This window comes from Sciurus vulgaris (assembly GCF_902686455.1).
Source record: "Sciurus vulgaris genome assembly, chromosome: 7".
In the NCBI taxonomy this organism is placed as follows: Eukaryota; Metazoa; Chordata; class Mammalia; order Rodentia; family Sciuridae; genus Sciurus; species Sciurus vulgaris.
Genome location: NC_136467.1, coordinates 110,788,684 through 110,800,358, shown reverse-complemented (window position 1 = coordinate 110,800,358; position 11,675 = coordinate 110,788,684). Strand labels below are relative to the sequence as shown.

At 37.9% G+C, this 11,675-nt stretch overlaps 1 protein-coding gene and 1 long non-coding RNA gene across 4 annotated transcripts in view; one reads left to right on the top strand and one right to left on the bottom strand.

The window, feature by feature from the left end:
* Positions 1-2,298: 2,298 nt before the first annotated feature.
* The window catches only part of CD2AP (CD2 associated protein), a 147,401-nt gene continuing 138,024 nt past the window's right edge, over positions 2,299-11,675 (top strand). The window contains exon 1 of one of the 3 annotated variants that reach the window (XM_079148305.1): positions 2,299-2,705. In XM_079148305.1, coding sequence (XP_079004431.1) covers positions 2,702-2,705 — 4 coding nt within the window. In that variant the 5' untranslated portion in view covers positions 2,299-2,701. The remainder of the gene's footprint in view (positions 2,706-11,675) is intronic. The other 2 variants (XM_079148307.1, XM_079148306.1) reach the window with 2 other exon arrangements.
* Positions 3,105-10,701, bottom strand: LOC306666319. The gene is made up of 2 exons (XR_013765275.1): positions 8,482-10,701; positions 3,105-8,403 (listed from the first exon to the last, which is right to left on the bottom strand). It is a non-coding gene; the product is annotated as an uncharacterized lncRNA (long non-coding RNA).

Below are 11,675 nucleotides of genomic sequence, written 5' to 3'. Positions count from 1 at the left end.
TTTGCCTCATTCTTCCAAATCTTAAAACTACTTTTTTTGGGGGTGGGTATCCAGGATTGAACTCAGGGGCACTCAACTACTGAGTCACATCCTCAGTCCTATTTCATATTTTATTTAGAAACAAAGTCTCACTGAGTTGCTTTGCATCTCACTTTTGCTGAGGCTGGCTTTGAACTTGCCATCCTCCTGTCTCAGCCTCCTGAGCTGCCGGGATTACAGGTGTGTGCCACTGGACCTGGTTCTACTTTTTTGTTTTGTTTTGTTTTTGTTTTTTTGTTTAAGACAGGGTCTTGCTATTTTGCCCAGGCTGGCCTGGAACTCCTGGGCTCAAACCATCCTCCTCCCTTGGTCTCCTGATGCATCACTTAGCCATGCTTAATCTACTTTCTTATGGGTTGCTTGAGCTGCACAGATTTCTCAAAGGCCCAGGAATATTCTGTTTGCAAAGCCACCTCCACTCTTTATTTCGAGGACTCCTTCAGAATGAATTACTACTGCCTTCCTTCAAACTTTAGTGCAATTCACACCTTCTCCCTATAGTTTTCCCTGCCTGCAGTAATTTATTTTCCTATAAAATATCAAGCATTTGACTTTCACTCCCTCATACTGTTTATTAGCTTCATGTGTTGCTCATGTCTCATCTCCTAGTTAGAATACAGTCCTTGAGGATAAGGGCTATATGTATTTGTTTTTTTTTTTTTTTTTAATTTGTTTGGTAGGAGACAATGAATATACTACTACTCAGCAAGTATTTGTTGATTAAATAAAGCACATGTGGGGCATGAGGGAGTTGGGGAAGGAAAGATAGTAGAATGAGGCAGACAGTATTACCCTATGTATATGAATGATTACGTGAATGGTGGGAATCTACATTGTGTACAACCATAGAAATGAAAACTTGTACCCCATTTGTGTACAATGAATCAAATGCAGTCCGTAAAAATAAAAATTTAAAGAGAAAGAAACCAAAAGCACATGTTCCATGATTTCAATACCACACAGTCAACATCTTGTTTAGGTGTACATAGTAAATTTTTTTCTTTTTTCCTTTTGGCCTCTGCTTGTGAGTTTGACAATTTGTTTAAAATTACCAGAGGTAACCACTTCAGAGGTAATAAAATAATTAAAAGATGGTAAAAACAGACATATAGGAGGTAGTGGGAAGTGATATTTACAGAGTTACTATTCTGTGCTTGACACTACAGTCTGCATTTTAAAGATTTCTTTCAACAAACTTAAAAAACTGAAGTCCAGCCAAGATTAATTTATCCAAAGCTCCCCCTAATAAATGCCCGTGCTGTGTTTCAAAAACCAAGGTCTGCCTGATTTAAAAGGCAAGGCGGCTTTAGTGTTGGATGACTGTCACAATTAAAAGGCATAATTTATTGAAAAGGACTAGGCACAATAGTTGGCGATCAACAAATGTTGCTTCCACAATTTGCCCAGGAATTGTGTCTACTTAAGCAGGAGGGGAGGAAAAAAAAAAGTGGCTGAATTAATTATACTTGTTATAACTTTAAGAAAGCCCATGTTTAATTATAATAATCACATGCCCTCCTTCATATTGACTCTAGAAGAAAATGCCTAGGAATATTTCAAATCATGATGCCTGTTTTTCTTCCATGGTTACGTAACAACTTAACTTATACTTTCAAGAGATTAGAAAGTTGTCTTCGGCTGTCACAAGACTAAGAGAATGTAATGACTTATTTCTGTGACACAGATTTATGTGCTTAATTTTTTTTATTTTTCTCTTTTCCCCGACGAAGAGCAAATTATTCTGTTCCATAAGGGCCTTTGCAAGGGAAACTGCGGGGTTCCAACAGCTGCTGGGGTAACCTTGAACACCGAAATCAAGCGCGTTCTCTGTTCCTCTGTCTCCCACAGGCTCCTTCCCTGCAGAAAGTTAACACCGCGTCACCGCCGCGGAAAGTGGGCAACCCAAGCTCATTTTGCCTATCAGCAAAAACCTTTTGTATCCATCTCAGGCCATAGAACAGACAAAACGCCCGACCCAGCTGTTCCGAAGCTCTACGGGGAGGAAGGACCGCAGCTTCTCTAGACTGCTTTCTCATCCGCTCGCTGCACCTGGACTGGGGCGGCGCGCGACCCGGGGCGGTGACGTTCGCGCACCTGGCACCAACCCTAGGACGGGTGCTGGGGGAAGAGCTCGAGCACAGCGGGGGCGGGGACGAGAGAACGGGTACGTTCTCGCGAGATTTCCCTTATCCCGGCCCAGCTGCCCGCACCTTCCCGGCCTCTGTCCGGCTCTTTACCTCAGTCTTCGGCGTCGCATTGTAGGACGCCGGCCCCTGAGGGAGCGGCGAGGGGCGGGTTCCGAGGCGGGGCGGGCGCTTCGGGTTGGAGCTGGCGGCCTGAGCGAACCAGCAGGTCCCAAGTCCTACGGAAGCGACGAGGGGTGGGAGAGCAGCCGTCTGGGCGCGCGGGGGGAGGGCCCTCCCGCCGCCGTGGCTTCGGCGGAGGCCAGGCGTGAGGAGCTGCCATCGCCGCTGCCTCAAGGGCCGCGCTGAAGGGACTTGCCGGATAGTGCCGCGGGCGGATGGAGGCGCCTGCTCGCCCCACCTGAGCTCAGGAGGGGCCAGAGCCAAGCGCGGGGCCCGCCTCCTGTCTCAGGAGCGGCCGCGCGAGCCAGCGGAGGAGGAGAGCGGGTGCCGGGCTTTTCCCCGCAGGAGCCCCCAGCATGGGTAAGGTTGGGCGCTTCCCGCCGCCGGTCCGGGCCCTCCCGAGCCGGGGAGGCGGTTCCCTCGTCAGCCTCAGTGGGGAGGCGACGGGGCTCAGCCCCCGCGCTGCGGCACCCTGCTCCACCCTCGCTGGCGCCCCTCCTCGCCCTGCCTCCCACCTTGCTCTTCGCGCGGTGCTCTCTGGCGCTGTCCTCTCCGCCCCTTCTGTTCACCCCAAGGTGTGGGAATGGGGGCTGGGACGCGCGACCACCTCTCGGCGCCCACTGTCCTGCGCCGCCCTCTTCGGATGGGGGAGGGTGATCGAAAAACTTGACAAAGTGGCACTTTTAACTTGATCTTCTCTGAGGCTTTGTATAGATTGGGCTTTTAAGGACATCTAAGTACACATTTTGTCAAAAAAGATTTGTTTTTCCTTGCTAAAATTTGCAAGGGATGACTCAAGAGCAGGAAATCTACGATATTTGTTTTAGTCTGGTTCTGCCTAGGCAAGTGCTGGTACTGAAAATTAAATCTCCTCCCCAACTGGGTTGGGGTTTGGTAGGATTCAGTATTGAACCCTGTGAGGAGTAGTTTCCTGTTTGGAGTTAGACTTCCTTGCTAGAGGAGAGAAAAGTACAAAGCCTTATACGTTGTTGCTGTGTGTTTTAAAAGTTTAATTTGGATTTAGAGAAAGAATGTATTGCAGTTTGGTTTGGAAAGTTTTGCCAGGTGGTGTAACTATTCTTTCGATTAAAAAGTTCACTGTAGCTAGGCACTAACTCCTTATATCCTTTAAAATTTAAAAGCAAAATTTAAAAGAATTTTTTTAAAAACCAAATTTGTGCCACCAGAAGGGAGACAATGTTCTGTGAGAGTAAAACCAAGTTTAATGGAGTAAATCAGGAGGACGCTAAAATTACTTACAGTTGAGAGTTGGTGTCGCTTCATATCAACAAACCATTACCTTAATGAATAATTCATGAAACTAACAAATGATTTAGTAGCAGGACAAATAGAGTACTGCTGATGTGGCACCCTCTGCCCACCCTTTGTTTTGTGCATGATGCTTTGAGCAGTGTATATAGGCATTCGCCTAGCTATTCTGTTTTCTTAGACTTCTATTTTTATGTTCCCCTCACTTTCCACCTGTTCTCAGGTACCTTTTATGCACAAAGTGCTCTTAAATTCAGACACAGTAAAATAAAATATTTGCTCTTTGGAACCTTCGAATGAATGCCTTTCTAATTGATTAGTTGAACTTACAGGGTAATTGTGGGCTTACTCCTTTAAGCATGGAATCATAAAACCACTTAAACTGCTTTGGATGAAAATCGTACTAAAATTAAATGTACAGTTCGATCTAAAATGGGATGTAGAATATAATTAAACTTATTTGATGACCTAGAATCATAATTTGTGATTTTCATTTGCTGTTGTGCCTTGAGAATCTGTTGGATCATATGTAGGACTTGATCCAAGTGCTAAATAACATACTCCTCTGCATTTTTTCCACATTTTTTTCACAGTGCATTATAGTTGTACATTTTGATAGAATTTGTTAACACATTACTCCTTTGCATTTTGAAATTAATATAATTTAAGTAGGTGCTTTTCCTCCTGCTTTGCTAGTCTCTGCTTGTAACTTCCATTAGTGTCCCCCCTTCATTCTCCTTTTTCTTCTCTTTTTTTTTTTTTGCAGTGTGGAAATCACATGCAAATTTGTGATTCTACATAGGGGGAAAATCAGTAGACCCTTACTGAAGAGTGTGAGGTCCTCTCTTGAGGAAAGTAAATGAATACCAATACTTGGACATTGTAATATTTATTTGGCCAGAGACCTTTTCTTAGTGACTTGTTAAATTCTGGTTCAATGAGTTTTGGTAAAGTTCAATGTTAGCGTACTGTCAACTTGACTGCTCAGTGTATGTTTTGAAGGTCTCTTAATGGGGTGTTTGTGGTTAAATTTCGAGAAGTTTTGTGAACATTTTCATATGAATGTATATTTTAAATTTATTGGTCATGTAACCATATTAAAATCCTCATTTTTTTGAAGGTGTTTCCTGTTTAAGCTTCATTTGCTTGATTTTGTCATCAGTGATCTTTTAAGATGTAGTCTAAAATATTTACATGGGATTTTAAATAATTTGTCAAAAATAATGAGAGAAAAATTAAAAGAAAAATTTTGAGAGATTAATATGGATACCTACTAAGTGTTGATACCTACTAAGTGATGGTTCCTGCACTTTGGTGGTACAGTTAAGAGAATTAAGAGCAGGAACTCTGGATAGGAATTTCCTGAAATCTTAACCTATCTGTATTGACTGAGCAAGTTACTTAACTCTCTGTTCTTGTTTCTTAATCTAAAAATGGGATCCAAGTATCAAATCTCGTAGATTGTTAGGATGCCTGAACGAGTGAATACTTGTAAAGTGCTTAGGAAGTTACCAGTGCTGATGGTTATTTTCATTTTTAAATGGTCTCCCTAATTCTTGTACCAATGGGATTGGGTGAGGGCAAAACAGCAATCTTTGAACTTAAGCAGAATATTGTCTTTCAAGGGCCAGCGAGAGGAGATAAGGAGATGATTCTATACTAATGCAGAAATTGACCACTGAGCCACATCCCCAGTCCTACTTTGTATTTTAGTTAGAGACAGGGTTCACTGAGTTGCTTAGCTCCTGACTTTTGCTAAGGCTGACTTTGAACTCTCTGATCCTCCTCTTCAGCCTTCTGAGCTGCTGGGATTACAAGGTGTGTGCCACTGTGCCTGGCTGAGAAATCAAATTTCATGTAGTATAATCTTACACCAATTATGTAGAAAATTGCTGTTTTTTTTCAGTATTGGATATACTTTGAGAGATTTCATTACTAATAATAAGCTTAATTGCTTAGGAACAACTTTTAAGTGGAATGACTTTCTACTAGAGACTTATTTAACTTTTCTGTTAAACTGTTGTTTTTAGTTTGTTTGTTAAATATAGAAAATCTCTGTCAACATGAGGCCCTTGTGTGAAGGAATTTGGGAACATCTTTGGGAGATATAAAGGCAATACTTATATTTTTTTATTCCAAAAATACAGATGTGTGTTTTGAAGTGAAATAAGATAGCAAATGGCACAGTGTTGTTAAACATGAATTTTTATTTTTGAAAGAGTAAGCATATTTTAAGGACTGAATTTTTCTAAATTTTAAATAGGGTTATGAACTGTTGATTTTAAACTTTATTCTAAAAACTTACATATAAAGCATGTCAGTCATGAAGGTGTTTTAATGGAAATTTATAATTTATTTAGATGATATATATACTTCTATAATAGAGTTTCTTTATATTTACATTGTACTATTTGGAAAAAAACTTGCTTCATATAGATACATTAGCATAGTGCAATAGCAGATACTTGCTAATGACTTACCTTTCAGTCTCAGGATTATTATTATTTTTTTTTTGTGGTGCTGGGGATTGAACCCAGGACCTTGTGCATGCAAGGCACACACCTTACCAACTGAGCTACATCCCCAGCCCTCAGTCTCAGAATTGACTTCAGTTAGATAATCTTTCTAGAGTACAAAAAAGTAAGGAAATTTTTGTTACAAGGTTGCCTAATTAACATATGTAAAATTCTATTCTATAGAGTAAGCACTTGTTAGATTTAAAATTCTGAATAGTTTTAATTCTGAAAATCATGTTAAGGGCTAAAAGTCATTGATAGTATATTTTCCTTCAGAATCAGGCCTGAAATTTGCCTCTCAGTGAAGGTTTTTTAATAAAAATGATGTCATAATATCTAATTTTTAAGGCATTTAAGATAAAATGTTATAAAACATGATGTCTTTTTGGTTTATGTTATATTGCCAATAAAAAACACCCCCCAATTTTATACCTAATCTAAATCTGTGAAACCCCCTTTCTCTGTAATGGAATATCTTTCCCTATTGTTTAATGTGTTTTGAATATGGTAGAAATGTTTCATTTTCTGATGTATGTAAAGAAGTGGTATCATTTTGTCAAGGGCATGAAGATAGGCAGACGAAGAGGTGTAATGAATCTTAATTTCACCGAGTATAGGGCAGAGCCAAAGACCTGTTTTCTTGGTAAACTAATGAAGCAAGTTGCGAAAGATTCGAAAGTTTTCAGAATTTACATTTAGAAAAGGAGTGAATAAAACTTAATACTGGGTAATCGTTATGATGGAACTGTGACTTGCTTGGTTGTAGGAATTGATATCTACTATACAGATTCAGCATAATGCAACAGGATTATGCCAACAGGATTTAGGTGCTAAGTAATAGCAGCAGCAGGCAGTAAGTCTTCCTAGTTGACACTAATTTGGGAAATCTGGATTGTGGTCAGCATGTCAGCATCAGGAATATGTGTAGCAAAATTCAGTGTGTAGATAGGTGGAGCAGGTCAGCCTGGAGTGGGAATGAGATGGTGGTTGATAGTAGGCCATCAGGTAGAGTTCAGGATGGCATTGCGGGGGAAAAAGAGGTCTGGAAATAGGCCTTGGAGACCTCGCCACAGGGAAATGAAACCAGACAGGGTCTAGTTTTTTTTTTTTTTTTTTCTTAATGAGAAAGATACGAGATAGGTATTTGTTCTCGGGAACAAAAATGAGCTTGGTTATTGGAACAGTTTAGGATAAACCAAATAGTAATACTGACAAGATGCTGAGTTGCTCAGCCATGCACCTGGACTATATATTATCTGTCTTGATACTACATCTGTAGTCAACACTAGTAGCTGAATCTATAATTAAGATATAATTTGTTCCAAACAACTTTCAGGTTTATGGCATCTCTGCCTATCTAAATGTTTGGGAATATTCTTAGTCTTCAGCATCCCCTCTGTTTATTTGATCTCAGGGATTTGATGTGCCTGCTTTTTTCTTTAGTGCTATCTTTTTTTTCACCTGGATTTCTTTCCTTTCAGACTGGAAGCAGAGCAGATCGCAAAGTTGCAGCATATCTTCATGTTCTTGAAACAAGTATATAATTCTTAAGGATGTTATATAGTTATAACTATCAACATAAGGATAAATGGGCAAGTAAGGCATGAGAAACTTTATAAAGTACTTTTAATTCTTGGTCTCTTGATTTCACTGAAGTGCTGTTAGGTTAGTTATTAGAAAGACCTTCATTGTTTTCTTTTCGGATAGATTATACCTGTCCTTTGCAGTCCTTCCTCATACTCCTCAGGCTTCTTTTGGGTTTGTGTTAGATGTTTAGACTATTTCACAGACTTTGTATCACTACAAAGCAGTTAGAATTCCATTCATAATCTTCCTAAGAGTTCTCCAAGCTTGAGACCATGCTACAACACTGTCATTTTTGAATCATAATCTTGGTTTTAGCCCCAAGTGAGGTAGGTGTTTTCTTTTGGTATCTTTTTTTCTGTCTTTTTTGGAACTTGGGATTGAACCCAGGACTTTGTGAATGTGAGGCAAACGCTTTGCCACTGAGCTACATCCCAGCCCTCTTTTGGAATTCTAAATGTTTCCTTCTTTGGATTAAAGTTGACTTTTTTGTTGTTGTTCTGATGTGTTTTTTGTTTATTTCTGAGGGTTTCAGGTGCCTGAATGTTCTATTCTCTTACCTATTTCCATTGAACTGTTTGATTTTCCTAAAAACATATTACTATTTTTTGTTCTTTTTAGATGTACATGACAATTTACTATATTTACTAGTTGTTTGAACTTAAAAGGATCGTTGCTCTGTGAAGAAACTGCTATAAAAATCATTATTCTAAATTAATGTTAATCTGGTATCAGACATGATAGTGTTACAGACTCTTTCCTAGAACCTAAATGTACATATCAATCCTTTCTAATAGCTCCAGTAGACTTATAATCTTTCAAATTTTGTGTGCCTTAAACTTCCCATTATGGTACTGTTCTGTTTTTTTTTTTTTTTTTTTTTTTTTTTAACTCACTTGCAAAACAGAAATAACTGACATGGGAATCTGAATTCCAATATCTAATTTAATACTTTATCAGTATCACAGATCAGGATCTTTTTTTTTTTCCCCCTTTTTCTTTTTCCTCCTCTGAGGCACTGGGAACTCGAACCGCTGTCCCTGTGCGTGCTAGGCGAGCTCTCTCCAATATGAGCTATTTCTTCAGCTCCTCTCTTTTTCTTTGGAGTACAAAGTATCATTATATTCCTCAGGCTAACCTTGAACTCCTGGGCTCAAGTAATCCTCCTGTTTTATCCAGATTAACTGTGACTATGGGCATGTACAACACACTTTTGGTTTAGTTTAGGTTCTTTTTGATGATTAAATGTCTAGGTAATTCTGTGGTTCCAAGGAAGTTACTATGTAACTTCTAATCATTAGGGGTTTCTAGTAGAATACTTTTTAAGTATTGTTATAGTAACAATTACTGTCAAGATTAAATGGAAGATGTTTGGGCTGGGGATGCAATTTAGTAGTAGAGGACTTGTCTAGCATGCATGAGGCCAAGTTTGATCTTTAGCAAACCCCCCCCCCCTCAAAAAAAAAAAGAACTGTTAAAAAAAGGTCGTATCATCAAAGAAAGGAGCTGCTAATGAAAGATTAACCAAGGTGTATTTGTCTTAATTTCTGTTTTTAACTTCTTACAATATCGGGATTCTGATATTAATGATCCTGTCTCTTCCTCCCTCCAATTATAAATCTGGTAGGATAGCTTATTAGTGTTGTGATAAGAATAAGGCTTAACATAATAGGAATAAAATTTAACATGTGACTTCATTAGAAATCCAAATGAGAGGAAATGTAGTACTCTAACAGGAAATAGTCCAGTATGAGAAATGTTAAACTGTAATAGGAGAAGTGTAAAGATCAGAATATGAATATTTTGCATTGGAAGGCAAATAGGATTTATTCATTTTCCGTTAGTTTTACTAGTGATGATATAGGAGTTACTTGGCAGTTGTGTTAGTTTTCTGGCACTGTGATAAAATACCTGAGATAATCAACTTAAAAGGAGGAAAAGTTTATTTTGGCTTACAGTTTCAGAAGTTTTTGTTCATGGTCTCTTGGCTGGTCACAGCATAGTACACATGATGGGAGCACATGACAGAGGAGGCCCGGACCTGTTCATTTCATGGCAGCTAGAAGCAACAAATAATAATAAAGAAGTGGCTTCGGTCCCAATGTCTCTTTAAGGACATACCTCCAATGATATAATATCCTTCCAGTAGGCCCCACCTACTAAATGTTCTACCACCTCCCAGTAACACCACAGACTAACCTTGCAACACAGGCTTTGGGGAACATTCAAGATCTAAACACAGCAGCAGTAGCTAAAATATTTTTTCATCTATTCCTGGTAATGAGTATTTACGGTGAAGCAAACTTATTTGAGGTGATCCCTTGATATACTCTTATTTGAAGTACTAAAACTGACTTCTACCTTTTTATTTCTTGTAGTTCTGGGCAGTAAACTCAGGTATACTCTTCCTACTGAGGTACATCCCCCAACCCTTTTTATTTTTTGACTAAATTGCCCAGGCTGTCCTCAAACTTGCAATCCTGCCTCAGCCTCCTAAGTAGCTGGGATTATAGGTGTAGTTGCCACTGTTCTGGGTTACGTATATATTCTTTGAACTATAATTAATGAAAAACCAAATAAAATAAATAAATTGATAAATTGTATAATTTTAAATTTTTTAGTAGCCATATTGCAAAATAAGGGATTGGTGATATGTTAATTTTTTTTCATTATGTTGTGGTAAAGAAAACACATTATTTCAACATATATTAAGTATAAAAATATTAATGAGAGAGTTTACTTATTTTTCTGTCTTTGAAATCTGATTTGTATTTTACATTTACATAACATCTCAGTTTGGACTAGCCATGTTTAGCGCTCAGTCATTACCTTTGGCTGCTGGTTATCTGCTGACAAGTACAGTTTTAGAAGGTAAACCTTATAGGTTTGTTGTGACTAATGAGACTATATCTGAAAATATTTTGCAATATTTTGCTATTTTGTTAGATATTTAATTAGTGATAACTTCTTTTAATAAGTATATTTTCTTCATGGAAAAATGTTCATTTTAGTAAATTGTAATTCACTAAAAGTGAATAAACAATTCTTTATAAAAATAATATATGTATATTTTATATAATAAAAATATAAGAATTTAATCTTTTTGTATGTTTGTATTTTTGGAGTATGCTTAGATACATGGAGAAACTCAAATGGTTATTTCAAATACTTTCATGATTCTTAAATGTGCCATTACAGGTTTTTGCATTTGTCTTTGTAACTTTATGATTTTCAAGTCTATTTTGAAATTAATTCTCTTTAGCAATTTCCCATGTTTTGATAAATTTAAAATTTCTATTTAGCTGATACTTTGCTGAATATTAGCATTTAAAAAATGCTTATTATGGTAGGCATTGTATTGAGCATTTAATCCCCATAGGAAGGGTTATGACATAAAATATTATTGTTTCCATTTTTCAGAAACAGGGATCAAAGTTATAGAGATCGTTACTCTCCCAAGGATGAGGAGGTGGCAAGATCAGACTTCTATGGATTTGATTTTAAAGCATGTCCTCTTAATTATTTCTTAAAACATTTTGGGAAAGGGAAAGAATGTAGAGATATCAGAGCAAGTAATATGACTATCTTAGTGTGGTTTAAAAACAAATTAGTTGGGTGCAGTGGTGAATGAACCTGTAGTTATAGTTACTATGGAAGCTAAGGCTGGAAGATCACTTGAGCCCAGGAGTTTCAGACCAGCCTGGGCTGAGATTGATTCTCAAAAAGCTCCCCAAAAAACCAAGAAAAGAAAAATAATCCAAAGAAATTTTAATATTTATCATCTAAAAATTGTGGATTGGTATTAAACACTGTTCCTGTGTTTGAATAATTGTTTTGTCTTATGATACTTTTAAATTTTCACTCTGTTACACATTGGTCTTTTTTATGTATCCAGTAGGTTTTCATAGCAGTGTTTGAATTTTATAAAACTTTCTGGTGAACATTCATATGATATTTTTTG